The following is a 25,083-nucleotide window of genomic DNA, read 5'->3' on the forward strand; positions in this document are numbered from 1 at the left end:
GGGATCTCTATACAGCAAATGCCGAATGAGCAGAAAGGAGACCGACACGTACAGTCTGACCTCCGTGTTTGGCACGGTTGCCTTCGGCGGAATGCCACTGGATTACTTCCGACATTTGCTGGCAGTTGCCTTTATCGGATCGTTCCCCGAAATTCCGAAGGATATCTTGCGACATCAAGTGCAATTGGATCTAGCGCCCGATCAACCAATGGACAAACAGAGATTTGAATCCATTGTCTTGGAACACTACCCTCCATATAAGTCTAACTTTGGGCCAAACTCGAAGAGCAAATCAAAGTCTGAAAAGGACAGAATGAGAGCTTCGCAGAAGAAGAAATACGATGGAAAGAAGAAGCGAGATGTGAATTCTCTTTGCGGTGTGGTCATCGAGCAGTGGCCATGCGAGAACCTCAAGTTTCTTCAGAATATGGAAGCCTGGCAGGCAAAAGCTTTCAACGAGTGCAATGGGTTGTTTAAGAAATGTATGAAGAACGTCAAGCTCTACGGCCTTGTACAAACCGTGCAAACGAAACTGGATACCCTGGTCATTTCTCCACGCCCGAACACGTTATTTCCTACACTTCCTGGGCGCCTTCAGATAGATCCTCGTTCCGCCGCATCCTGGAGCCCGCCGGATCTCCCAGGCTTTTTGATTACGACAAATGCTCCATGTCCTATGGATGTGGATGAAAATTCTCTTCAAGATCCAGAGGCCCCCGGTGCCTGCGTACCCAGGCAACCTTAGATCATTTAATCCAAACTATCCCTTCGGATCTGGAGAACTGATTTCGGGGTATACGAATGATTTGCAGAAGAGCTTAGAGGCACTAAAAGGAGTCACCTTGCTGCGCGCTCCTGACAAAATCACTGTTGAAAAAAAAGTAAATTCACAGCAGTACACTCTTCTCATAAAGCAAAGGGGCAGAAATCCTGTCAGCTCTAACATCAGGGGAGGTGACATGGAAATTCATACTTTGACCATCAATTACTGTTCTGTCAGTGATATCCTTCCTAGCAGCGGATAGGTGGCATAATTATAGTGCTGAAGCCGCTCCTCAAACAAAGTGTCCATCTCCTTTCACAGCGTTTGGGGGGGTTATTGAACTGCCCCATCTATTATATTCTACTCTCACGGACCACGCGCTTTGACCATGGCTTGACTGACAAACTGGAAGAAATCTATCAGAAGTGCCAGAGGGAAAGAGGAGTTCTGATGGTCCTCCCAGAACAGCTACTATCCTTCAAGCTGGTGGGCCTAGATTCGACAAATGAGCAGCAGATAGACTAGTTCAATTAGGACAGTCAATACAGGACAGCTGCCGAACCATCATCGACGAAAGCGATGAAGTGCTGGACCCGAAGTTTCAACTGATTTATACCCAGGGTAACCAGCAGAATGTGAATGGCGAAAGTGATCGATGGGATGTTATACAGGATGTGTTTAACTTGATCGGGAACCAGGCTAAAACGTCGCGACAAGAAGTTCCTAACAGCTTGGACATCGAAAAGCTCGGCGTGCGCTACCCTCTTCTGCATTTTTTTTTTTGACTAAAGACGCACCGCGCTTGCTGCTCGAAAGAGTGATCGACGCCATCGACAACGGAGCGCTTCCTGGGCTTCCTTTCCCACAGTGGCCTCGGCACGCTCGTGAAGGTGCACTAAAGTTCATATCTTCCCTGAAGATAGAGAAAGTTCAGGAAGATACTGTGAGGCGACATTTCGAGAACAGTATCATCCTCAAGAAGCTCCTTGTTCTAAGGGGTCTCTTTGGTCATCCAATTCTCCAATTCGCCCTAGCAGGCAAACGCTGGCTGGTAGAACACGAAGTCGATTCTGATCGTTGCTTAATGGCCGTGCCCTTTAGAGCAAAGGGTGTTCCTTCGGCAAATTCAGAGTTTGGCCTTACGGATGTCGCCCTCACATTGACATGTTTGAGCTACTATTACAAGGGGCTGACGGAAGACCAAGTACGGCAATGCCTTCAGTCACTACTGAAAGAAAATGATCCAGGAACAGAATATCAGCGCTGGATTCTCCGTCAACAAGTCAACCTGGAAGATGCTCAGAGCTTTCACCAAATTCTCTGCCCCCATCTTCAGTACCAAAACCTAGTCATCAATTTCTTGCTATCCAGGGTCGTGTTTCCCAAGGAGGCCAAGGGGTTTCCTTCCAAGCTGGCTACTTCCGCATGGGACATTCCTTCCAAACCAGATCAACCCCTTACGACAGGCTTTAGCGACAACCGATATCTGCTGCCGCTGTCGATGCCGCGGAAAGATCTGCCCGATCTCCTACACACGAACGCCATGGTGTTAGAGGAACTTTTACGAGAAGAGAATCGGCACTGTGTGCTCGCGCAGAATCGGTACGGTCACCAGCTATCAGTAACGGAGCTACTTCGTCTCATCAAGAATCAGGATCCCAGCGTTCAAGTCATTATCGACGTTGGCGCACAGATACTGGAGTCCAGCATTGAAGATGTTGCCAAAACGTGGCTTGCAATGGTTCCCAGAAATAAGGCTGCAGCGTTCATTTATTTCGACACCAATGATGAAGCGATGGTTTTGGACAGAGATGGTCATTCGGAGCGACTGCTTGCTTCCCCATTCCGGGGACAAGAGAATCTATGCTTGGTATTTCTCGACCAGCATCACTCGAGGGGGGTTGACCTCAAGCTGCCACGGAACTACCGTGCTGCGGTAACAATTGGGCCTCGACTGACCAAGGATCGACTTGTACAAGGTAAGTCTAGATGCTTAATACAATATGACGCAAAGTCACTGACGGTATTTAGCTTGCCACAGAATGCGGGAACTCGGCAATGGACAAGCAGTGACCTTCTTCGTCCCCCCAGAAGTAAAGCACAGTATCAACAGCGAAGGGAATGCAGCGATTACCTCTTTTGAAGTGATCCAATGGGTAATAAAGCAGACATGCGACCAACTGGAAAAGCTACAGCCCTTATGGGCATGGCAGGGGTTGAACTATATTCGCTGCGCCCAAATCTGGGATATGTTTCGAACGGGAACCCATACACTGGACGACATCATACCGCTCATCCAGGAAGCAGAGTCGAAGTCGCTCGCGCAGCTATACGCACCGTGAGAAGACCCTTCCTACTCCCTTGACGAACTAAGAAGCCTTACCCTCTACGATGCAAAAGCCGGTGGACTTCTCGAGATCTGGGAGAACGCTTCGTCTGTAGCTACTCAGCTCCATGAGGAGCAAGAAAGGGAGATTGTCCAGGAGGTTCAAAGGGAACAGCACGTTTGCCGTCCACCGCTCGTGAAGCCACTGGAACATCACATCGACGGCGACTTGAAAGACTTCGTCGTCCACGGCCGCTTCCAAAGGTGGTATGATTCAGTCGCAGTCCGACTAGCCTTCAAATGCATATCAACAACAACAGCAGCCCAGTTCAACCCACCCTTGAAAATCCACCCGAAGCTCTACGCAACCGTCGACTTCCTAGACACAATCGAGCAGGAAAACGACGACCAAGCGAACGACGAATTCCTGGAGTCAGTCCATTGGGTCCTCTCAAATACTCAGGACGAGATGCTCCTAGTCATAAGCCAGTATGAAGCCAACGCCCTTCTCCCCTCGATTCGAACATCCGATAAAGTGACATTGCAAATGTACGCCCCCCGCACAAGAAAGGACATGACCTCCTTCAGCAAGCTCGACTTCCTCACAATCGGGAAAATCAGTCCAAGATTCCAATCGCGCCGGATCTCATTCAAGCACTCGGGTTCTTCTCGGGGAGCCTCTACTTCGATAACTTCAATGAATACATCGACGCATGCAACTTCTTCGGCTTCGCCACAGACCACTCCCTCGATTTCCCCGCGGACGCAATAACAAGCGAAGGCTTTGTCAATGAACAAGCAAAAAATCAAGTCGGGTGGCCCGTGAAATGCCCCTTTACGACTTCGCCGCTGCTATTCCTCAAGAGCTGGTATAGTACCCGCACGAAAGGGCACGGGTTCTCGCAGTGCCATATTGGGAGCATTGTTGAGGCGAGGAGGTTGAATGCTGAGACTTTTTCTTAGATGAGAAAGTTGATTTATTGCCATCTATCTGCTATTTACATTCTTTGATCTTGATTTGATCTTGGTCTGCATCCATCTGGCTCTCCATCTATGTGTGTTCTCTTAGAATTGATCTTGGATCTTGGGAGAGAGACATTTCGCTTTGCAGTAGACCATGTTCCTAGCTAGATCAGGCGATAGACAGACTTACCCTTGGGTATTTCACCTGATAGACGAGCATAGCATGGCGTCTTGGTACAATGATACCCCAGATTTCTCATTTCACAAACCTACTCTTCCCGCAATAATCCAAGCCAGAAATATACGTACATGACTCATTCAAGCAGTGAGAGAAGACTCGAAAATAGATAATATCATTAATACCAATAGCCTATATACCATATTTCATCGTAAAGATAAAATAAAAAGAAGAAGAATATACCAGGGCGACATAACCTAGCCAGAAAAAGCTATCCTAGGAGAATAGGATACTAGTAAGAAGTGAAGAAAAGGTACGTAGGTAGAAGAAGTCGAAAAGAGTAGAAAGAGTAGAAAGAGAGAGACTCCAAGATGCAAAATGTTTTTTTTCGTCATCGTCAGGGCGCGGTGTGAGGAAGATAGCATAGCAGGAATAGAAAGAGAAAGGCATCTATATCTATTTTGCCCTTTTTTGGAAAGTTGCGCGCGTGCTTTTGTACGGTGAGAGGGCGCTCGGATGTTGTTTCGTATGTACAGCTTGCATCCGCGGGGATTTCAGGCCAGTATTTCTGATTCTGGTCTCCGGTTGACGTATCTTGTGGCAGCGCTGACTGGGTGCCGAACGGGACCACTAGCGCTAATAGGCGGATGCGAGGTATGAGAGGAGACTTTTTGAGAGAAAGCTGAGATGAACCAACAATCTAGGTACGGAATCAAGAAGCGAGGTTTGGACATTCACCCTTCGCGCGCTGGAAAGCATTGGCGAAAAGGTCCTGCATGGCGAGATAGTGAAACAAGATTCCACCAAGCACAGCAAGATGCCAGATGTTGTGGCTTCCACCGATGTAATCGAAGAGACCTGGGCGCCAGCGCTCCGGGACTTGAGAAGCGTAGACGCAAGCGCCAACGAAGTAGACGAGTATGCTCTTCATGACGGGTGCGTAGAAGTACAGGCACCAGGCAAAGCTGCGGGTGTAGGAGAGTTGGGCTAGAGGCGCGAAGCCCGTCAAGGCGAGAGTGACATAGAAAGCGACGCGGATCCAGGCCCAGTCGGCGCGGTTGAACGTGGGGTGCCAGGGAAGGATGACGCCGCCGATGCCGAGGGACATGGTGAGGAGGATGTAGATCCAACGGGAGGTAGGTTCGCAGTAAAAGGCTGTGTATTCGGTTGTGACGATGGAAGCTGCGACGAGGAGGGAGATGCCAGTGTAGTCGACGCAGGCAAAGCGCTCCATGAGGGGTTGGTCGGCAATACTGTTCATTGTGTGCCATAGGGTGCTGCAGACCAGGCACTTGCAGGCGGCGAAGAAAAAAACTGCGGTGACCAGCATGTCGGCGTTGGTGCTGACGTGGAAGTTAGGGTTGAGCGGGTAGAAGTAGAAGGCGATGGAGAGGACAATCACGAGGCCGATAAGGTGAGACCAGATGTTGACGAGTTCATTGGAGAAACTGAAGACGGAGGTCAAGCATTCCACCTTGGACGAATGGAATCGGTAGCCAGAGAGGATGTGAGGGTTTATCCGCCAGGGCGCAGGCAGATCTGAGTAGCCGATCAATCGCTTCTCTTTGGCTAACAGAATCGCTTGATCGATGTTTTCTCGGAGAGCATCCTTGACCTGGCGAGCTCGTTCCATTCCTTCGTCCATCACCTCCTTGGCCTGAACCAGCTTCGAGTCGACTGCCTTCCACCCATCGTCTAAAGCCCCATAGACGCCACGGCCCGTAACTGCATGGGCTCGAGATTCCAAATCATTCAAGAAAGACTCCATCAAGCGAATCCCGGCTTGAGCCTTCTGTTCCAGCGTTTCCTTCGTTGCCAATGCATCGTTATAGCGGTCCTCTAGCGTCTCCACCAAGATCTTGGCCCTCTTCTTCCCGCCGCCCATCAGCTCCCCTGAGGCGTGAGAACATGAGTCCCGGACAGCTTCGAGTGTCGCATAGGCTCGTTTTAGACTGGTATCGATCTGGACCATGTGAGAGCGGCGGTATTGTTCGATCCAGTGTAGGCGTCTCTCTAGTTCCGTGAGAAAGAGTTCGACCTGCCAGCCGTTAGATTGCTATTATAGCAAAGCAAGACATGAAGTCAAGCGTACCCGCAGGAATATGGCATCTGCATCGACATCGAGGGACAGCTTCCGCGCGGTGTGGAATGAGTGCCGTCGCTTGCGATCTCGGAGGAGGGAGGTCTCTTCGGAAGGTGTAGCATAGGCGGATGAGATTGCATGGTCGACATAGGACTCGAGAGTGACAGATTGCGTTGAGCACGCCATGATATAGATAACCCGCAAGCACCGGCCTTAAGAAATCAATCGTACATATCCTGTGTCGGGGTTGTTAGGATCAGGTGGCGGGTGTTTTGACCGGGTTTGCGGCATCGGGAGAGGTACGGCAGGACTTACAGGATGGCGGAATAGGTGTAAAGATGGCAGAGATAGAAATGACAGAACAATGTTAGAATATGGTGAGGAAATTGAGGGAATGGACGTCGTTTCAGACCGAGAAAAGTCGAGGAGGGGAGTGGAAAGAGGGAAGAGAAGAGGCAAGACGAGGAGAGTTCGGAGGTTGGAAGTAGAAAGAGTGGGGAAGCCTCCATTAATCAATTCCCAACGTCCGATTTCTCCAACCAAAAGCTCTTCTAGCCAAACTACTGCACTGTCCAAGTCGCCTTGCAGGGCGTCAGGCGTTTGTCGATCTCGACCACTGCTCGACCTCGACGTCTCCCAGAATCCAATCCGTTGGCGCGTTCTCTCCACGTTCAGCCCACCATCCACAGTTCACCTCCCAAGTGCTTCTCTCCGCCATCGTCATTCGTCCTTCCTCTCCCATTTGCCATCGCTATCTCTCTATCCCTCTGTTATCGCCATGGCTGCCACTCCTGCCATCAGGGATATCGTCTCCGACCCCTCCTTGCTGCCCGTGCTAAACACCGCCGCCGAGACTCGGGATCTCTGCCAGAAGCTATTGTCGCTGCTCGATCCGTCTCTTTCCCCTGACCAGATCCTCGAATCGCCACAAACGGTCCAGAAGCACCTCTTCGCTCTGCTTGCTCAGCTTCGAGGTCAGAATCGCGACGCCATCTTCCGGGTTCGAGATACCAAGCAGCGCACCGCCGAAGCCCGCCAGGAGATCGACCGGTTACATCTTCAGCTACAGAATTTGTATTATGAGCAGCGACACTTGACCGGGGAGATCGCCGCTTGCGAGTCCTATGAGTATGATGCAATTTTGAGGCCTTTCACATGTGAATTTCGCTAACTAGCCGGTAATTCAGTCACAAGTACAGGTCACTTCCCTTGATACCGGAGGAGGAATTCAAGGCTCTATTCCCCGAACACAACGAGTCCAGCGAGCATGACCTGATGGTCGCGCGGATAGCTCATGAGCACGCCGAGCGTGAGAAACTCGAACAAGCCCGACAGGAGCTTCTCAAGCGCAAGCAGGCTCTGATTACGGAGAACAACAAGCGAAAGGAGGACCTCGCCAGTCTCGACCAAGATCTCGAAAAATTCATCGATGTATGTTTCTAAATACTTAGGACTCATGCGACCCTGCTAAACACATAATCAGGCTGCCAAACCCATCCAGAAGCTTTTCGAGAAAGAATACTAAGTTGGGAGTGCATGACGGCGTTCGATATATTACACTTGTCGCATGGAGTTCGGCGCAAAAATTTTGATACCCAAGACTATAAAATTTAAAGGGGATAATTAACAATAGACATCATATTATTTTATTTGATTCAGAGCATTCAGAGGTTACTACTTGTAGAGGTTATTGTATTGCGGAATGGCCGTATACTTTCCCTGTGGGCTTCGCCGCCTTCAACCGCGGCATCAACACCAACCACCACCACCTGGTCTTCTTCCACCCTTTGCGGAACACCCTTTACCTCCACCAAAGTGAACGCAGCCCAGTGTTTACTTTGAAGCATGTCCCGGCTATCATGGGCGTAAAGCAAGAAGACCAAGGGCCTTCGCCCACCGAAATGAGCCCCAAACCCTCCGCTACCACCGCCTCGACCCTCCCCCCTCCGGAGAACCCCAGCGCCATCCGAACCCGACTCAAGGTCGTGATCGCATTCTGGGCGGTAATTCTGTTCTTAGGACTCCCAATATGGTGGAAGACGACTTCCATCTATCGTGCCGAGTTGCCCACTCAGGAGATGCTCGATTGGGCTGGTGGAAAGGTGGCTCCTAACTCCCTGCTTCTTGACCTCCGCGGACCTTTGGCTGACTGAATTGTGTATCCAGAGCTGCCGTCCTGTATTTCCCCTCGAGATCCGATTCGAGACGCCTACTTTACCAGACACCGAAGCGCAGCAGCTCCTCCGCATCACACAGCACAACCTGGACGATCTCAATGAGTTCTCCGCTCACCATCTCCGCTTGAAGCTGGCGGACGAGGAGCAACAAACTACTGGTAAAGCTGATACGGCCCTGACGGTCCGGCTTCAAGCGGAGGATGACCTGTCAAGCCCTCGCGCAGAGCTCTATGCAGACAGTGCAACGCTCGACGTATTCTACTCGCCGAAGCAGAATCCACCTCCATCGTCGTCCAATTCGCCCCTCTCCTCATTCATAGCCGGGGAAGTACAACGTTTGTTCGCTGAGGAAAAGGCGATAATGGCACACATCCTATCAAACAATGCAGCGGATGCCAACTCCAATATCCCTCAACAGAACAGCAAGCAGCAAATCTCCCCGCAACTAGCAGAGAGCATTACCAAGCGCCTCCGCCGGTCAATGAAGTACGCCGAGACATACCATCTTGCCTTCTCCCTTTTCACGCCCGGATCCGCCCCAGTGTCTTGGGACATTGAGGCCGCAGTGCAGGAATACATCTCCCCGCTCGTGCAGGCACTCTCGCTCATCAGCAACTTCACCATCGACACGCAGGTGCAGCTCTACGCTACTTTCTCGCCCAGCACACCAGAGCCGGAGTATGATGAGGCACAGGGCGTCTGGACGCTAAAAGAGGAGAACCTCAGCGCGTTCATCAACGCCGCGGAGTGGCCGCTTAGCCCTTCAATTGGCTCCGGACCAACGATAAACTTCATTCTCTATGTGCCTGACCCATCACAAGCGCCGCTCGTCGTAAAGGAGAGCAAAGCTACGAGCTGGACAGTCCCGCAATGGGGCGGAGTATTCATCCTGAACCCTCCTGCTTCAGACGCCGAAACAAAGGCAGATGCCAACGAAGCTCACCTATCAATCCGCTCCCTACAAGCCCCCTTCCTAACCTTCTCTCACCAACTCCTCTCCCACCTCGGCACACCCTCGACACCCTCCTCCCTCGCCTTCCGCCTCCAAACTCTCATCCGTATCCGCGCCGCAACGCTCCTCCTCTCCGCCTCATCAACTCTTGGATCCTTGGCACGACTAACACAACATCTCCCCCAAATCCCAATCCCACTATCCGTGTCTAGTTCTGTCTCAACAACACTAGCGCACCTCTCATCAGCATGCGATGGTCTACAGGAAGGCCGATTCAACGACGCGCTTAGCGCTGCGCGGATCGCAGAGAGGGAAGCGGAAAGGAGTTTCTTCGATAAGAGTATGGTTGGCCAGATGTATTTTCCTGATGAGCATAAGGTTGCTGTCTACTTGCCGCTCTTGGGACCCATTGGGGTTCCGCTTATTCTTGGGTTGTTGAAGGAGGTTAGGAGGGTTGTGAAGGGGTGGAAGGATAGGAGGAGGGGGGATGCGTCTTCTTAGGTTAGGGGGTAAATTTGGGTTTTTGTCATTAGTATATAATATTCATTTGAGATTTGAAGTGGTTACTTGGTGTTGTTGAGGTATTTTGGTATTTTTGTAGATATTTATTTTTATATATATCCTGCTAGCCTGCTGTATGGTGGTATACACAAGACAGAAATACAAAAGCACGCGCGCTAGATGCTGAAATGCAAGAAGTATGGGAATAAAATGCAAGGGTATAATCCAGCCAAGTGAATATGCAAGAACAAATGCTGAATATGCTTCGTCGAATGACCAACATATGAGACTTGCAAATCAGTATGGCAACTGCTTCCGCCGCCCACCACCCAACTTCTGCGGTGGCGGAAGCAAGAAGCGCTGCCCCGTGTTGCTCGTGGCGCCAGCACCAGCACCAGCGCCAGTATCACCTGTACCACTGCCAATTGCACCAGTAGCAGTACTGCTAGTCTTGCTTACAGCACCACTTCCCCTCGCAGACTCAGCCTGCATCTTCGCCTGCGCCATATCCAGTATCTCCGTTAGGGTCGTATTCGGTCTCGCCGGATCAGAATATGGCGACGGGCCCGGGTTAACGAATATACCCGGTGGCGTATAGATGCGTATACTCTCAGAGCTAGGCTGACGCTTGGGTCTAGGTGTCTCCGGTAACCCGAAGACAGCGGGGACAGGCGGGACGGCAGGAATATCAGCCGCTGGTTGAGGATTGAATTTAGGAGTCGTGCTGAACAGGCTCTTTACGCGGGATCTGCTGCGCGAGAGGACGGAGCGTGATCCCTCGGAGTGTCGCTTTGTAAGGAGGAAGTCTGTGCGGAAGGAGGATTCGTCTGACGCGATAGGGTCTGATATCCCTATCAATGTGCCTGTTGAGTTGCGGTATGTGTTGCTTGCTATCTTTTCGCCTGCTGGCATGTTATTTCGCTGCCGCCGGCGGAGGCAGACTGTTAATAGGAGGGCGGCTACAGCGCCAAAGACGGCGCCTGGGAAGAAGCCTGCTAGAACGGCGTTGGTGGGGAAGGAGGGACAGGATGATGCGGATGCGCATACGCTGTTGTCTGAGGCAATGGAGAATTCGGAGGGTGTAGGTGTCGTTAGGCTGCTTGTGTCTGTTACCGTGACCGTTGATAGATCATCTGCGATAGATAGCGGGGAGTCTGTTTCGTCTGCAGTGGGTGTAGAGGACGCGGAGTCTGTGGTCTCCGAAGACAGGTCGGTTATTGTCTCTGTGGTAGCCGTCGTTGTCTTCGTGGAAGACTCCGAGTCTGAAGTAGTGGTTGTAGAAGTGGAGGTCCTCTTTGTCGTGGTAGAGGACGATGTATCCTCGTTCATGGCGCAAAAGTTCCCTTGACAGCTGTAACCAAACGGACAGCAAGCGCTGCCGCAGGTAGGCAAATCATCGTCCAGCCTCGTAGTCTTGATTACATTGTTTGGATGGGTGCTGGCATTTTGTTTGCTCACATCGCATGTGATGGGCTGAATGAACGAGCAGTCCTGGCCCTCTGGACAGCAGATAACTGAGCTTCCACTGTCTATGCTAATGCAGGTTGTCCCCGAAGAGCAGCAGAAGTTGCCCGGCAAGCCGCTTCCACTGCATTTCGTTGACGATGAGGAGCAGGTGTCTGCTCTTTTTGGATGTAAAAGACCGTGCCTTGCGGATGCATTTGCCGTCAAGATCGTCAGAAGTACTAGGATAGAGTGTCTCACAGAGACATGGCGCGTACGTCCAGGCATGGTATGGCAAAGAAATGAATGGTCGTCAATCTATTGCAAGAGGTGTAAGGACTGAGCTGGGTATAACGCTTTTGAGAGCAGTAGAAATGAATGAATAGAGCAACAAAGAAGGAAATGGCTATGAAAAACCACGGAAAGACATTACGCAAAAGAAAGAAAATGACCGGCACCTGACACAGGGGTCGAAGAGTATTTGACGCCCAAGATCGCTGCCTCCTACATCATGTTACAGAGTCCTCAAGACCAGACTCCTGTAGGCGCCGTGGTCCTAGAATAGGCACAACAATGGAGCTCATAGTTCTGGTCTAATGAGGACGAGTGTAGAAGCGCCGGGTCCCATGGGCTCTATGGGTCCACCAAGCTATGAAGAGTATGGTTCAAAATGAGAGCAAGGCGCGTAGAGAAATGAACTGCAAGCAACAAACGGATTATGATTGCTGAAGAGTTGCTGAAGAGCCCGAAATAGAATGAAGACAATAGGTGATCTGCGGCTGCTGATTGGCCCGTGTTAGCGCCTGGTTACCTCAGCCGCGCTAGACCCGATCAGGCGGTGACCAGGGAAATTCTGCCGATTTGCAGTTGAGGAAAAGCTGCGATATCGATCTGTCGGACGGTCTTCTTGCGGCTCCAACCTCCCATACCATATCACCATGCTGAACCGTCTCCTCCGGCCGCAGGCCTCGCTGCGGACTGCCTCTGCCATATCGCAAGTGAGTTTCTAGCCCCCAATGCCCTCTCAACGGAGCTAACTTTGCGCGTTCTAGAAACCTACCTCCGCGCTCCCACGCTTCCAGTTCCGCAGCCTACACAATGTGCCTGGAATAACTCACGAGCAAAACTACCGACAGAATGGAATTGCAAACTTCATGTCTCCAGAGGCCTTCGACTTCTCCTGGACACAATATCAGCGCTTCCTCATCGATAAGCTGAACTTGTTGACACAGGGTATGGCCCGACATCCGTTGCTTTGAACAGGTTGCTCTTCGAATTGCGTGCGCGGACGACTAATTCCTGCTTCTTCTAACAGACACCGTTGACGCCGATGCTAAGCCTGGAGACCTGCTGGTCAAGTACTCCCGCCGTCCGGAGATGGCTTCCCTCTTCAACCACGCTTCGATGGCCCACAACAACCACTTCTTCTTCTCCTGTCTCGTGAGTTTGACAAGCCACAACACCAGAGACGGATACCTAACAAATTCACTGTATAGTCTCCCTCCAAGACCGAAATCCCCGAAAAGCTCGAGTCCAAGATCATCGAAACCTGCTCCTCCGTCGAATCTCTCAAGCTCGATTTCCTTGCCACAGCCAACGCCATGTTCGGTCCCGGTTTCGTCTGGCTCGCCAAGAACCTCGACCGTGAAGGCCTCATCCATATCATCTGCACCTACAACGCCGGCTCCCCCTACCCCGCCGCCTTCGCCCGCCGCCAGTCCGTCGACATGGCCACGCACGCCCCCGGCAGCACCGGCACAGAGCAGCTCGGCAACCAATTCGCTGGCGCGATGGGCTCGCACTCCGCGAACCAGCGGACCATGGCCCCTGGTGCTGTAAACATCCACCCTATTCTCTGCGTGAACACATGGGAGCACGTCTGGATGATGGACTACGGCATCGCGGGTAAGGCGCAGTACCTTGAGCAGTGGTGGGACCGGATTGACTGGAACGTTGTTGCGGAGAACTATAACTCCGTGACGTCGAGGAACGCTTTCAAGCCTCGTGGTGCGTTCTAGGTTAAGTGATTGCTGCTTGACCTAATGGTGTGTTGGTTCAATTGTTCAGATAAATTGTATTATATACTTGGTTAGGATTTGTTTCATTAATGTACAGCGGCTTATTGCGTAGACTGCATCAAGTCCTTGATCGACCAAGGTTTATATATCTATAATCATACACAGTAGAATACATATACCCATTTCCACCCGGCATGCCGTCTAATCAACCACAAGACACCCAATTACCTACCGCCATTAATCTCCCTGACCCTCTTCTCAAAAGCCTCGATCATGACCCCCGCCATCTGACCCTCAACAGCACTCATCATACTAGCATACAAATGACTCTTGAACTCGAAGCGGATCTCCAGCTTCACCGTCGTCCTAGGCTCCCCTCCCTCAATAGCAGCCTCAGGAACAAGTTCCCACCGCGTACTCAGATACTCAAAGATCCCCTCATCCGCACCAGGAAAACCCGCAAGACTAGCTAGCGCGCCGAACCCGCCTGAACCCGATTTCGGGTTCGAGTTGGGGTCGATATATTTCTCGCCTGAGCGCGCCTCAACGACTCCTTCCTCGCGTTTACATTCAACCTTAGATGTAAACGTCTCGCTTAGCGGTCCATATCCGACAGTTAGGAACGCCTGAATCGGTAATCCTGTTTTCTCGTCGCGCGCTGTAACCGTTGATGCGGTGAGGAAGGGTAGAAACTGGGAGTATGATTCGACGGAAGAGATCACGGAGAATAGTGGCTCGGAGGTGTAAGGGAGGGTGCGTGTTGCCGTTAGGATGCGGCCGTTCCCGTTGTTGTTGGGGTTACTGTTGGAGTTGGAGTTTGAGGAGGGTCTGAGCGGGGAGGGAATGAAGTTTGAGAGGAAGGTTCGTTTTTGGGTTAAGGATTGTCTGGGTAGGGGTTGGTGTTGTTGGGCTTGGAGGTGGAATTGAGGTTGGGCTCGAGACGAGGAATAGTAGGTTTGAAGGTGGCGGCTGCTCCGTGGTTCCAGGCGCAGGGAAGGTTTGGAGGTTTGAGAGAGGAGTCGGGACGAGGATAGATGGCTCATGATGGGTGTGTGGTAAAGGCGAGGTCCAATTGTGGCTATTTTTCATTATCACTTCTGGTTTTGCTGTTTGGTTGAGGGCAAGTTGTAAATCTCGAAACCTTGAAATGCGACTCGCGGATGTTCTGGACCGATTAAGGTATAGCTGAGTCAGCCGTGCATAAAGTCTAGGGACAACAAGGTCCATCGATGCTCCGCAGCCCGGTGGTAACTACTAGTTGATGCCCTGCAAAGAGTTCAAGGAGACATCAAATCTAGTGAATAAGAGAGAGTACTATGCTACAAGTTCTCAAGCTTCAGGACTCAATGGTAGAGCCAAGTGTATCATGCAATGACCTAGCCCTATCTATCCAGCCCAGACGCACTCCTCACCAGCCAGCCAGCCGACTGCCTATCCATTCCCCAAGATGTATGTTAAAGGTATGTCGAAAAACTAAAATACAGGCGAAGGAAGATAAGTAGCGTGGGTATTCGAGAACCTGAAGATGAATCGACCACCAAGAGGCAACAAACACATCAACTAGATCAAAAGAGATAGAAATAAATATCGTAGAGCAATATGCACGCTCAATAACCACAATACAAATGTCAACATTAGCTTTTTGCAGGGCCATCCAAAAGAAATAGGATGCAAAGTCTTGTTGTATCATTTTGAAAATTCATTGCTCGTGAACCATAACACCACCGTTACCCATGAGAGATTATTAGAGGAAAGGAAGGTGCAGTCTGATGCTGAGAAGAGGAGATCTTGAGAAGATTGAGAGGACGTAGACCGAGCTGCTCTGAGCGACCATTGTCCGTCTGATAGCCGATTCTGGGATCAACAGCACTCAACTATTGAGATGCAGGAGTGACGGCGGGAGCGGCTGGGGCACCATTCGGTCCTCCACGGCCACGGCCACCGCGGCCTCGACCACGACCCTCAGGGCCACCACGACCACGACCGCGACCACGGAAGCCATCACCTCCACGGCCACGGCCGCGGCCGCCTCGACCACGGAAGCTTCCCTGTCGCTGATGGCGACCGCCAACCTGCTCAAAGCCGTTGTCAGCAGGCTTGGGAGCCATTGCGGTCTCTTGAGGTGCGACGTCAGCGTCGGCGGTGATGTTGGCAGGGGTTGCCTGAAGGCCGGTTTCCGTCTCAGCGGGATCCCGAGGGATCTCGACAAAGCCTTCCGTGTTTGTAGAGGCGGCGAGAGGATCGGTGTGGGGTTCCCACGAAGATTCGGCAACTGCATTGGCACCTTCACCCACTTGCGTCTGCGGGGGCGGCGCGGCGTTTTCGCCTTCAGTTGCAGGGGCCGCAGTACCAGCTGTAGCAGCTTCGTTCGCGTACGTCGGGTCTTGAAGCTCGGTGTAGGCGGCATTGACTGTCGTAGGATCGGAGGTGGGTGCAGCCTCTGTGGCGGGCTCTCCAGCGGACGGCTCTTCAGAAAGCTGCTTGACTCTTCCATCTGTGAGATGGGATTAGCTTTGATCTTGAAAGCTGCCATGGAACCTTACAAGTGACATCCAATGTCTCCCCCTCGACGCTCACAATCTTCTCATCGGTACCGTCAATGAGCTTCTGCATAGCAGTAACCGCATCAAGGGAGCCAGCGTAGACCTGGGTAAGGACGCCTTCAAAAGCACGGCTCTCAACCAGAGTCTCGTCACCGTGGAGCCTGCGGACTGCAGCAGTGCAAAGGAACTTGCTCACGCTCAACAGTTGCTGGGCGAAGTCTTCCTTCTTGGGCTCTGGCGGCACAGCAGCAGCAGCAGCCTTCTCCCGCGCAGCCTCCAGCTCCTGCTTGTGCGCCTTCTCCAACTCCTCCTTCTGGCTAGCCAAGCGCTGCTCGTAGAATGTCGCGAGCTCCTTGAAGTGAGAAATCTGCTCCTCCAGCTGCGCAACGGCAGCTTTCAGAGCGGGCTTCTTCAGCGCTTGTGCCATCTGGTCATTGTTGATCTTCTTCTCGGCGACCAGCTCCTCAAGGTCTTTGTTGGGGTTTTCGGCGATGATGGCGTCAACTTTAGCGGTGGCATTCTAGATCGGAAGAACGTTAGCTCAGAAGTGGAAGATCAAGGCGATTCTCAAGCTCTTACCAGCTTCTTCACATTGTTGCGCAAATTCCTACGCAACAGTTAGCGATGTGTCAACCGTCTCAATCGTTGGAGAGCACGGAAAGGACTAGAGTGTACGTACCTTTGAAGCTCCTTGTAGTGTGGGAAATCAACAAGCTCTGACGCAGCGGTAGCTACAGTGTTAGTAGCAGTGTTGAGCTTGGACTCTGAAGGAGCGGGAGACTGCGTGGAAGCAGTGTCGCGAGGAGCTGCCATGATGTAGGTGGAGGAGATAGCGGAATGTGAGATTCGTGGAGTTGTTTAGGGGAATTAGATGATGATAAGTGCGAAAGACGAAGGAGAGCAGAAATGCAAAGCTTGAGAAGCAGCCTGAAGGGATATGTAACAGGGAGAAAGTGAAGAGAGGAGGAACTGACGTGTAGAAACGAGTGGAGGGCAGAAGAAACAAAGGTGCAAGGCGGGCCTCTCTGATCGCCGCCTGGTTTGTCGCGTGGGCACCAACACCGAACTCTGGTTCAGCCTCATTAGCTTTTTATACCTGAGAGTCAATGTATCACATCTCGAGATACTGATGTCTAAGAGAAAATTGTATCTTTCTACTGCACTGTAAAATTGACTATGAGCTTCAATAGAAGAGCTTATCCTCCGCTGAAGCGCGGTCCGAGCTCAAGCTATTGACACTTAAACGGCCATGCAAAACAAAACCATAAATTGGGTATCATCAGACTATAACTCCGAAATAACGCCGCCAGAATGACTCAATCACAGCTCTAGAAGACGATAGCCAGGCTGTAGTAGACCCGAGAATGCTGACCAGTCCTTCACCAGCCGTTGTTTAAACCCATTAAAAAACCCAATGCGCAGCGCAAACCGCGCGGTAACATTCGTGTATGTCGCAGTCAATCCGTCAATAAATATCAACCTTTGAACTTCCGTAGCGTTTTCTGTAGCATCACATCCCCGCCGTCAGTATCACGCCCCAAGTCTCGTCGCAAGACAGCAAGTATGACGTACCTCAGTCACCTTACGAACAGCATTTGGACTGATGTTCTTCTCTCCGGACTTGCGCGACCGAATGGACGCCTCGCGCATCAATCTGTCACGATATTGTCAGAGCTTTTAAATCGTAATGGTGCAGAGCTATATCGACGTAGAATGCCCGCTAGAAACGCGCAGGTGGAGAGATATGGGAATCAGGCGATTGACGGAGAGGTTGACTTACTCTTGCATAAAGAGCATGTAGTCGAGGAAAATCTATTAGTAGAAAAGTAGGTCTTAGCAAATATCAACAAATCAGCACTCGGGTATGTTTGTTTACCAAAATATCGGCGTTCTTGCTCAGGCTGCGGTTCGCGTGGGCTTTGACTATTCGCTTCACTGTCGCGCGAGGATAGAGTTTTGTAGTAGCGGCCATTGTGTCGGTGAGCGTGAATTGCTTTCTCAATGGAAGTGAGAATGTATGTTAACGCCGTCTGGAATTGTTGAAGCCGCATCAAGCTCGTGGAGGATGTCTTGGATAAGAGATTAGGTAATCGGGATCTCAAGAGGCGGAGCTTCCGTATTTCAATTACAATACACATCGGCGTGTGCCGCAGTGGAGAGCCTAGCAGGAAGCTGTATATTATTCTAGATCTATTAAGTAGTAAAGTAGTGAACAACCGTATGTACAATTGACCATGAGACGTCTATAAAGCCAGTCTTCGGCGAAGGTATCTCCAAGCGACGACAGCTGCTACAGAGCCCATAGCCACACGCCAGGCGACGAAGATGTAGAGAGCGACTCGGATCTTCTGGTAGTATCCCCGAAGCATGATGCCCACTGCGTAGGCACTCCCATCGGAGCTCGTATCAGATGACCCATAGTATCTCCCTACTCCTAGCCCCCCAATGCCGACGTGGTTACGGTCGTCTTCGGTCTTTTCTTGTACTTCGACCGGCAATGCAGCTGTCTCGCCGTCAATGGCCGTATCACTCGGCCGACGCCGAGCTCCCAATTTGACCTGTTGCATATTGTATTTTCGTAGCTTATATGTGAGAACATTCACCAATAAGCGCAAGTCGGGCGCGGTGAAGTTGGGATATTTCCATAGCTGGACGGCTGTGTGAGGAGGTAGCATGTCCAGAAAGTCGGCCAAGATGCCGAGCGTAAGCCCCCAGAGGAGGAGTGGCGGAGTCTGTATCGAGTTTTGTTTCGAGCCGCAAAGCGTGGACTTGAATTTCTGCAGCCAAGTCGAGGTTTGCGCCGTCGCAAGACTGCGACTGAGATTCGTAACATCTTGCAAGCTTTCGGTGGAATTTAATTTGATTGCTGAGAACTGCATGTAGCCCATCATCGTCCGACTTGCTAGGCGAGCCATAAGACCTCCTTGGCTTGCAAGTCGTTGTGTCATGTCGACATGTTCTACCGTTCGCGACGATGGAGAAAGGAGGACGTTCAATGACACCCAGTGGGTAGACGCTACTTCATCGGGCTGAAGCTCGAGGACGGGGGAGTCGCATCCTGTCAGGAGGAATACGTATGGGCAGAGGACCATCAATCTGGGCTAGTTAGCTTCATTCTTCACCCAGGCGAATTAGCAAACCTACGGCACGCTGCCCCAGCTCGATGTCACAACTCTTTCCGGTAGGTTTCCAACGTATATACATTCATCCGTGGTCAAATCAAGGCCCACCTCCTCTGAGGCCTCTCGAATCGCAGCTGCTCGATCATCGGCATCTTCTGGATCTCGCTTGCCTCCTGGTAGTGCAACATGGCCGGTCCAGCGGTCCCCAACCCGCGACGCCCGTTTTATAAAAAGAACCTCGGAATCTCCATTCTGTACCCACGATTGAGAGAAGAAGTTGTCGAGCTGGTCTGCTACCGGGAGACTGGTATCATTTGGAGGAATTGACGATCGATCCGGTCGGTGAGCGTACGTGGGTCGGATTCGAAGGACTAAGGCGACAGAGGCTCGTTTCTTGCATTGCGGAGGATTTGGGACATGAGGATAGGAGTGTCGGTGGAGATCTAGAAGGACATTATGTAGTGATGGAGAGACTGAGCCCGGTCCTGATTGGGCTGAAGTGATGGCATGCATGAGGCCGGACTGGTAGGAAATGAAATCGAATGCCGCAGTCTATATACAAAGATGCTTGTCCAGTGGCACAAGTTCGAGACTCCGTCAGAAGCTCCGCGGAGGGAAATTACCCAGTCTTTCCGCACTAATACCGGAACCGCCCCGGGTCCACTTGACAGCGGTATCCCGCCCAACTCTCCTATTGGCCACAGCGGGCTCTGGAGCAAGCTTTCTGCCGCACGTGCTCGAATGCAGCGAGAGCAGGCGTCCGGTGCCTCACTACAGCCCGCTTGCTATCTTAGCCTGGCAAAGCTATATCTGCTGGTCTTTCCCCTCCTCCACCCTGGCAGATTTTATTTTTGTCTTCTTCGAGCAATTGACCTCGTGCCGACTTTGCTTTCGAGGGGCCTCTTTGTTTGCATTGCTGGAAAACATCAACAAATTGAGCTCGATCATTGTCATTATTGGAGACTCTGGAGTCTAGCCAACTACCCCCACCCCCACACAAGCGGACCGTTCTGGATCAATTGCGCTGTAATGCGTTTTGGGAAGACTCTGCGGAATGCTACCTATCCGCCATGGAGCAAGAACTACATCGATTACAACAAGCTGAAGGGCCTCCTCAGGGAACATGATGTCATTGGCGATGAGAGCGATTCGGACGGCGCGTGGACAGAGCAAGACGAGGAGAAATTCGTCCAGGAACTACTCAATGTGCAACTAGACAAGGTCAATGCCTTTCAGGTGCAAACATCTCAGCAATTGAAGGAGCGGACTACCGTCTGCGAGGGCAAGCTTCGACCGTTGACCGAGAACAAAGAGGATGGCGCCGCCGTTACAGAAGAGGAAAGGATGAAGGTCGCTTCTGAGGTACTGACGGAGTTGGATGACATTACCAAGGAGGTCAGTGAGCTTGAGAAGTACAGCCGCATCAACTTCACCGGCTTTCTCAAGGCTGCGAAGAAGCATGACCGCAAGCGAGGTGCCCGCTATCGTGTGAAGCCATTGCTTCAAGTCCGTTTGTCGCAGCTACCATTCAACTCGGAAGATTACTCGCCACTCGTCCGCAGACTTTCCGTGATGTACTCGTTTGTGCGTGAGATCCTGAGTACAAAGTCTGTTGAGCCAGAGCCTGGATTTGGTCAAGACCAATACTCGTCGTTCAAATTCTGGATTCATTCGGACAACCTGCTGGAAGTCAAGACCCTGATTCTTCGCAAGCTGCCCGTCCTCATCTACAACCCAAAGTCATCCAAGGAGCTGGAGAGCCACGCCAACGACCCTACAATTACCTCGCTATACTTTGACAACCCCTCTTTCGACCTCTACACACAAAAGGTTGCTCGCAGCCCTGAAGCTGGCTCGCTACGTCTTCGCTGGACCGGCAACCTTCAAGAAAAGCCCCCGGTCTACCTGGAGAAGAAGATTGTGACCAGTGACAACCTCAGCAAGGAAGTCAAGGTCCAGTTGAAGCAGAAGCACATCAAGGAATTCCTCGACGGAGAATACCGGCTAGAGAAGCAGGTGCACCGGATGGAGGACATGGGCAATGGAGAAGTCGAACATGCAGAGTCTCTTAAGCGCGATGTGGAGGAACTGCAGTCTTTCATCAAGGAGCATAACCTGCAGCCTATGCTCCGGGCCAACTACACTCGCACCGCTTTCCAAATTCCCGGTGACGACCGAATTCGTATTTCGCTTGACACAAACTTGGCTCTCATCAGAGAAGATTCTCTCGATAGTGAGAGGCCTTGCCGCGATGAGAACGAGTGGCACCGTAAAGATATCGACGACACTGAAATGGAATACCCCTTCAGGCCCATCAGGACTGGTGAGATCTCTCGCTTTCCCCACGGCCTGCTAGAGATCAAGCTGCGCGGGAGTGCTGCGCATAACTCGGAGTGGGTCAAGGACTTGATGGTCTCTCATCTCGTCAAGGAAGCTCCTCGGTTCTCGAAGTTTGCCCACGGTATTGCGCAATTGTTTGAAGACCACGTCAACAGCTTCCCGTTCTGGCTCTCTGAGCTTGACAACGATATCAGGCGTGACCCTGAAACCGCCTTTCACGAGGAACAAGAACGTCTAGCCAAACATGCCGAGGAGGATATGGCAGTTGGTAGCTTCTTAGGAACGAGGAGTCCAGCAGCCAGACCTCTAGTTGGGTCTCCCATCACAAGATTCACCGACATTGAGCCCTCGCGGCCACGGCAAACGTCGCAAGTGACAACACCTCAACCCCAACGCTCAGAAGACCACGAGCGCGAGCGCGATGCACAAAGAGAGCGCCAGGAAGAGCCCGCCCTCCTCGCTCGACAAGAACATGAGGAGGAACCCGTCACACAATCTCGTCTGGCATCACTCTTCCCCTCATTCATCGGCTACAACCGCAACAAGCGGTCCTCTGTTGTTCTCCCGCCAGGAGTGCAAGAGCCAGGATACTGGATCAAGGATTCAGGGCCTGTCCGCGTTGAGACGAAGGTCTGGCTTGCCAACCAGCGGACGTTCATCAAGTGGCTGCACGTCAGCATCCTCCTCTCGTCTCTTTCCCTCGGTCTTTACAACGCAGCAGGGAAGCACAACGACATTGCTCGCGCCTTGTCCATTGTCTACACTGGATTTGCCATCTTCGCGGCTGCTTGGGGCTGGTACATGTACGAGATGCGCGCACGTCTCATCCGGCGCCGAAGCGGACGCGACCTCGACAACACCTTCGGTCCGATTGTGGTGTGCATTGGATTGGCTATTGCGCTTGTCCTCAACTTTGCTTTCAAGGTATGTCGAACAACCTCAGAATCCGAAGCTAAAAGCTGACATATATAGTACTCCTCTACCCTCGACAAGATTCGCGGCAACCACCCAGACAGCACGCCCATTGACGAGGCTTTCTCGGTAGCCCAAAAGACGGATATGTGGAAGGTCGCCAACCAGCAGCCTCTTGCTTGATGTCTTGTATACTCTCAACAATGCAGCGCTTGTTTGCCAACGGTGAGTTGGCCTGATGCATTACGGCGTTGATGTATTATCATGAATCCGTCCTTTATTTATATTTCCTGCTCGCAGCTTCTTTTGTCATGCTGCTTGTATCACTGTGGTGTTTTCTGCGCGTTAGATAGGATAGCTTGCTTTTAGATCATTGAATATGTCATCTTTATGGAAATACCCATCACGTATTTACCCTTTTACCTACAGGTCTTCGGAATTATGAGCTCTCAACCCCCTTAACCTTCGAGAACACCTCCAAAAACGTATCCGGCTCATCCGCCCCCTCAACAGCATACATCCCCTGCACCATGAAATAAGGCACCCCGGTAACAAACTGCTTCCTTGCCCCCTCCGCCTCCTCATCAACTACCTTCCCACCTTCATCATACCCCTCACTCAACAGCCCCTCCACCTCCCCCCTCTCCAACCCCCCACCAACAGCCGCCTCAATCAACACCTCCCGATCCGTAATATTCTTCTCCTCCTCAAAGTAAGCCGCGAACAACTTCTCCACGACACGCGTCTGAATCCCGCCGACTTTCCCCTCTGATTCTCTCTCCTTAACACGATCCTTCTCCTTTCTTCCAGCAAGCCAGATAACCCTATGCGCATCCCTCGTCTTCCCCGTCCGCCCGCCAAACGAGAATTTAATGCCCTCTTCAGCACCGACTGCCGCGAGGCGCTGGAAGATCATCCCTGTTCGCGCGGCGCCGAATTTACTTTCGTAGAAGGCAGTTTTGTCTGCGCCTGGGAAACTGGGTGATGAGGCGTTAAGGTAGAAGGGTGACCAGGTGATTTTGAATGTGTCGCTGGGGAATTTGGCTGTGTGTGTGGCTATTGCGCGTGATAGGCGACGGTAGCCTACGTAGCACCACTGTATATTTTGTCAGTTGATTTTGATTTGGGAGTTGGGTAATGGAGGCTTACCGGGCAGACCGCATCGGAGATAATCTGGATGTTAAAGTTTGTCATTTTGAGTATTTGCGTTATTCAGTTAGAGATACTTTGGATTATGGAATTGAAAGCGGATGGGGATATCCATTTATATAGATCTGGATCTGCTCCCGCCGGGAACCGAGGATGCAATTTGTATGGATTTGTCAGCATTATATGTCTCCGAGGCACATACAAACTACAAATTGTATCATTCTAGTATCCATTACCATTGCACTGTTGAATTACTCTGTAGGCTAGCTTATATATCTTGCAGTCGAGGTACTTCCCCGCGATGACATCATCCGTATACACTTGTGATCGGCGGTGTCAGTGAAACTTGTATAGCGCCTTGGACGGTATCAGGTGACGGATGAAGACGACAATAAAACTTCCATAGTCCCCCTTTTCTCCTCACTGTACATGCCATGTACATACCATAGACACATCCTCAATGCCTCACCCAGTCCCCTCGCCCGTCTGGTCCCTCCTCCACAGAACAATCCTCAACATCCCGCCCAGAAGACTACCCCTCTTCCCCTTGCTCTCCGGCACAGTCTGGTTCCTGACCCTTACAAGTCTCCTACTGCGATGGATAACCCGCGGCCGAAAGCCCTACCCGGGCCAGATTAATTCCTCTGTACCCTTTATATCAGACATAGCGTCCTTCGAACTGAAACCTCTTTTCCTGGTGGGTGCTTCTATCACGGGGGGTGGGTTCTTTGTTACTGTTGTTGCGGTGCATGTTGTTGCGTTCGAGCCTGGGTTTGCGCTTATGACTACCTCGCACGGGACATTAAATGATGAAGAGCGAGACGAAGATGAAGATGAAGACGGGGACGAGGATGAGGATGAGGATGAACGGAATAGCAAAACCCTCCACATCATTTCTTTAGTCTCTATCTGCGCCGCCGGCCTCGCGAGTCTCTCTTTGATATTGCTTGCTGTAATGGATACGTTCCGGTATAGCATTGCGCATGGTATCCTGCTCAGGCTATGTTTTGCGGGGTTGGCGGTGCAGGCGTTGGGAACGGCGGTTGTTTATGCGGATGATGTCGGTGGGTTCAGGGTTTGGTCTTGGTGTCGTTGGACTTCTCGGCGACGGGGAGAGAGTGAGCCTGAGAATGAGAATGAGGACGAGGATCGAAATGGTAATGGAAGGAATATAAGAAGGACAAGCAAACGAGTCCGAATCTTGTATGCCCCCTTTCTTTCTTCAACCCCTATCTTTTCAATATCAAGGTCAGCAACTAAGAGGTATAAGCGAAACACTGTCCACCCTCCTTTTACTCGTTGAAATTTTTCTCGCCACGGCATTCCTGAGTCTGAGTATAAGCGACGAGGTGGACACGAAGTACCGTATTGCTGCGATATTGGAATGGGTGATTGCGTATCTGGGGACTGTGTATCTGTGGTTATTCGTGGGATTTTTTGAGAGCGTTAGGTTTGAAAGGTTGGTTCCTAGAAGTTTTGCTCGTGGTTTTCGAGGGGCTGAGAGTGGTGGTGGTGATAGTACTAATAGAGCGGATGGAGAGAGGGGGGGAGAGGGAGATGCTGAGCGTGCGCCGTTATTGAGGGAGGCGGGCTTGGATAGGAAGTATACGTGA

At 51.5% G+C, this 25,083-nt stretch overlaps 12 protein-coding genes across 12 annotated transcripts; 5 read left to right on the forward strand and 7 right to left on the reverse strand.

Annotated features, from left to right (window-relative positions):
* Positions 1 to 25: 25 nt before the first annotated feature.
* On the forward strand, positions 26 to 4,052 carry BDV14DRAFT_201991 (uncharacterized protein; the record flags this gene model as incomplete). Its single annotated transcript, XM_073773898.1, has 6 exons — positions 26 to 727; positions 1,384 to 1,515; positions 1,632 to 2,742; positions 2,795 to 3,101; positions 3,141 to 3,624; positions 3,678 to 4,052. The coding sequence occupies 6 exons, from the start codon at positions 26 to 28 to the stop codon at positions 4,050 to 4,052; spliced, it is 3,111 nt and encodes a 1,036-aa protein (XP_073626330.1).
* A 759-nt stretch (positions 4,053 to 4,811) lies between these two features.
* BDV14DRAFT_91773 (hemolysin III family protein) lies at positions 4,812 to 6,588 on the reverse strand. The gene is made up of 2 exons (XM_073777854.1): positions 6,323 to 6,588; positions 4,812 to 6,268 (listed from the first exon to the last, which is right to left on the reverse strand). Exons 1-2 carry the CDS (start codon positions 6,497 to 6,499, stop codon positions 4,943 to 4,945), a joined length of 1,503 nt encoding a protein of 500 aa, XP_073626331.1. The 5' UTR covers positions 6,500 to 6,588; the 3' UTR covers positions 4,812 to 4,942.
* A 503-nt stretch (positions 6,589 to 7,091) lies between these two features.
* Positions 7,092 to 9,943, forward strand: BDV14DRAFT_191022 (phosphatidylinositol-glycan biosynthesis class S protein-domain-containing protein; the record flags this gene model as incomplete). Its single annotated transcript, XM_073771430.1, has 4 exons — positions 7,092 to 7,441; positions 7,501 to 7,744; positions 8,158 to 8,415; positions 8,480 to 9,943. The coding sequence occupies 4 exons, from the start codon at positions 7,092 to 7,094 to the stop codon at positions 9,941 to 9,943; spliced, it is 2,316 nt and encodes a 771-aa protein (XP_073626332.1).
* Positions 9,944 to 10,023: 80 nt separating this feature from the next.
* On the reverse strand, positions 10,024 to 12,082 carry BDV14DRAFT_176849 (uncharacterized protein). The gene has a single exon (XM_073769317.1). The coding sequence runs from the start codon at positions 11,672 to 11,674 to the stop codon at positions 10,241 to 10,243; it is 1,434 nt and encodes a 477-aa protein (XP_073626333.1). The 5' UTR covers positions 11,675 to 12,082; the 3' UTR covers positions 10,024 to 10,240.
* Positions 12,083 to 12,269: 187 nt separating this feature from the next.
* On the forward strand, positions 12,270 to 13,518 carry sod4 (mitochondrial 37S ribosomal protein mS42). The gene is made up of 4 exons (XM_073769318.1): positions 12,270 to 12,384; positions 12,439 to 12,619; positions 12,702 to 12,826; positions 12,883 to 13,518. Exons 1-4 carry the CDS (start codon positions 12,325 to 12,327, stop codon positions 13,402 to 13,404), a joined length of 888 nt encoding a protein of 295 aa, XP_073626334.1. The 5' UTR covers positions 12,270 to 12,324; the 3' UTR covers positions 13,405 to 13,518.
* On the reverse strand, positions 13,428 to 14,626 carry BDV14DRAFT_91795 (ubiquinone-binding COQ10-like protein). The gene has a single exon (XM_073777855.1). It carries the CDS (start codon positions 14,445 to 14,447, stop codon positions 13,629 to 13,631), a length of 819 nt encoding a protein of 272 aa, XP_073626335.1. The 5' UTR covers positions 14,448 to 14,626; the 3' UTR covers positions 13,428 to 13,628.
* A 144-nt stretch (positions 14,627 to 14,770) lies between these two features.
* BDV14DRAFT_176856 (uncharacterized protein) lies at positions 14,771 to 16,982 on the reverse strand. The gene is made up of 4 exons (XM_073769319.1): positions 16,627 to 16,982; positions 16,527 to 16,554; positions 15,948 to 16,467; positions 14,771 to 15,898 (listed from the first exon to the last, which is right to left on the reverse strand). The coding sequence occupies exons 1-4, from the start codon at positions 16,758 to 16,760 to the stop codon at positions 15,279 to 15,281; spliced, it is 1,302 nt and encodes a 433-aa protein (XP_073626336.1). The 5' UTR covers positions 16,761 to 16,982; the 3' UTR covers positions 14,771 to 15,278.
* Positions 16,983 to 17,121: 139 nt separating this feature from the next.
* BDV14DRAFT_176857 (uncharacterized protein) lies at positions 17,122 to 17,973 on the reverse strand. Its single transcript, XM_073769320.1, has 4 exons — positions 17,824 to 17,973; positions 17,728 to 17,759; positions 17,520 to 17,601; positions 17,122 to 17,449 (listed from the first exon to the last, which is right to left on the reverse strand). Exons 1-4 carry the CDS (start codon positions 17,917 to 17,919, stop codon positions 17,423 to 17,425), a joined length of 237 nt encoding a protein of 78 aa, XP_073626337.1. The 5' UTR covers positions 17,920 to 17,973; the 3' UTR covers positions 17,122 to 17,422.
* Positions 17,974 to 18,111: 138 nt separating this feature from the next.
* BDV14DRAFT_176859 (NUDIX hydrolase) lies at positions 18,112 to 19,660 on the reverse strand. The gene is made up of 2 exons (XM_073769321.1): positions 19,092 to 19,660; positions 18,112 to 19,043 (listed from the first exon to the last, which is right to left on the reverse strand). The coding sequence occupies exons 1-2, from the start codon at positions 19,580 to 19,582 to the stop codon at positions 18,191 to 18,193; spliced, it is 1,344 nt and encodes a 447-aa protein (XP_073626338.1). The 5' UTR covers positions 19,583 to 19,660; the 3' UTR covers positions 18,112 to 18,190.
* Positions 19,661 to 20,098: 438 nt separating this feature from the next.
* BDV14DRAFT_202001 (SPX domain protein) lies at positions 20,099 to 22,504 on the forward strand (the record flags this gene model as incomplete). Its single annotated transcript, XM_073773899.1, has 2 exons — positions 20,099 to 22,333; positions 22,382 to 22,504. The coding sequence occupies 2 exons, from the start codon at positions 20,099 to 20,101 to the stop codon at positions 22,502 to 22,504; spliced, it is 2,358 nt and encodes a 785-aa protein (XP_073626339.1).
* A 62-nt stretch (positions 22,505 to 22,566) lies between these two features.
* Positions 22,567 to 23,700, reverse strand: BDV14DRAFT_91838 (DsbA family oxidoreductase). Its single transcript, XM_073777856.1, has 2 exons — positions 23,471 to 23,700; positions 22,567 to 23,417 (listed from the first exon to the last, which is right to left on the reverse strand). The coding sequence occupies exons 1-2, from the start codon at positions 23,513 to 23,515 to the stop codon at positions 22,761 to 22,763; spliced, it is 702 nt and encodes a 233-aa protein (XP_073626340.1). The 5' UTR covers positions 23,516 to 23,700; the 3' UTR covers positions 22,567 to 22,760.
* A 230-nt stretch (positions 23,701 to 23,930) lies between these two features.
* Positions 23,931 to 25,083, forward strand: BDV14DRAFT_202003 (Frag1/DRAM/Sfk1 family-domain-containing protein; the record flags this gene model as incomplete). The annotated part of the gene is made up of 2 exons (XM_073773900.1): positions 23,931 to 24,673; positions 24,741 to 25,083. The coding sequence occupies 2 exons, from the start codon at positions 23,931 to 23,933 to the stop codon at positions 25,081 to 25,083; spliced, it is 1,086 nt and encodes a 361-aa protein (XP_073626341.1).

This window comes from Aspergillus stella-maris (assembly GCF_047715825.1).
Source record: "Aspergillus stella-maris strain CBS 113639 unplaced genomic scaffold BDV14scaffold_42, whole genome shotgun sequence".
Classification (NCBI taxonomy): Eukaryota; Fungi; Ascomycota; class Eurotiomycetes; order Eurotiales; family Aspergillaceae; genus Aspergillus; species Aspergillus stella-maris.

Excerpts from the sequence above, each read along its gene's own strand:
- BDV14DRAFT_176856 (XM_073769319.1), bottom strand. The coding sequence starts at position 16,760 with ATGGCAGCTCCTCGCGACACTGCTTCCACGCAGTCTCCCGCTCCTTCA. Across the intron at positions 16,555-16,626 it reads CACTACAAGGAGCTTCAAAG|GAATTTGCGCAACAATGTGA; the intron begins GTACGTACACTC and ends ACTGTTGCGTAG. Across the intron at positions 16,468-16,526 it reads GCAACAATGTGAAGAAGCTG|AATGCCACCGCTAAAGTTGA; the intron begins GTAAGAGCTTGA and ends CTTCCGATCTAG.
- BDV14DRAFT_176849 (XM_073769317.1), bottom strand. The coding sequence starts at position 11,674 with ATGCCTGGACGTACGCGCCATGTCTCTGTGAGACACTCTATCCTAGTA.
- BDV14DRAFT_176857 (XM_073769320.1), bottom strand. The coding sequence starts at position 17,919 with ATGGCCGCTACTACAAAACTCTATCCTCGCGCGACAGTGAAGCGAATA. Across the intron at positions 17,760-17,823 it reads GCAAGAACGCCGATATTTTG|ATTTTCCTCGACTACATGCT; the intron begins GTAAACAAACAT and ends TTCTACTAATAG. Across the intron at positions 17,602-17,727 it reads TACATGCTCTTTATGCAAGA|ATTGATGCGCGAGGCGTCCA; the intron begins GTAAGTCAACCT and ends ATATCGTGACAG.
- BDV14DRAFT_176859 (XM_073769321.1), bottom strand. The coding sequence starts at position 19,582 with ATGCATGCCATCACTTCAGCCCAATCAGGACCGGGCTCAGTCTCTCCA. Across the intron at positions 19,044-19,091 it reads TCGAGCTGGGGCAGCGTGCC|ATTGATGGTCCTCTGCCCAT; the intron begins GTAGGTTTGCTA and ends TAACTAGCCCAG.
- BDV14DRAFT_91838 (XM_073777856.1), bottom strand. The coding sequence starts at position 23,515 with ATGACAAACTTTAACATCCAGATTATCTCCGATGCGGTCTGCCCG. Across the intron at positions 23,418-23,470 it reads TCTCCGATGCGGTCTGCCCG|TGGTGCTACGTAGGCTACCG; the intron begins GTAAGCCTCCAT and ends CAAAATATACAG.
- sod4 (XM_073769318.1), top strand. The coding sequence starts at position 12,325 with ATGCTGAACCGTCTCCTCCGGCCGCAGGCCTCGCTGCGGACTGCCTCT. Across the intron at positions 12,385-12,438 it reads CTGCCTCTGCCATATCGCAA|AAACCTACCTCCGCGCTCCC; the intron begins GTGAGTTTCTAG and ends TGCGCGTTCTAG. Across the intron at positions 12,827-12,882 it reads ACTTCTTCTTCTCCTGTCTC|TCTCCCTCCAAGACCGAAAT; the intron begins GTGAGTTTGACA and ends TTCACTGTATAG.
- BDV14DRAFT_91795 (XM_073777855.1), bottom strand. The coding sequence starts at position 14,447 with ATGAGCCATCTATCCTCGTCCCGACTCCTCTCTCAAACCTCCAAACCT.
- BDV14DRAFT_91773 (XM_073777854.1), bottom strand. The coding sequence starts at position 6,499 with ATGGCGTGCTCAACGCAATCTGTCACTCTCGAGTCCTATGTCGACCAT. Across the intron at positions 6,269-6,322 it reads CAGATGCCATATTCCTGCGG|GTCGAACTCTTTCTCACGGA; the intron begins GTACGCTTGACT and ends AACGGCTGGCAG.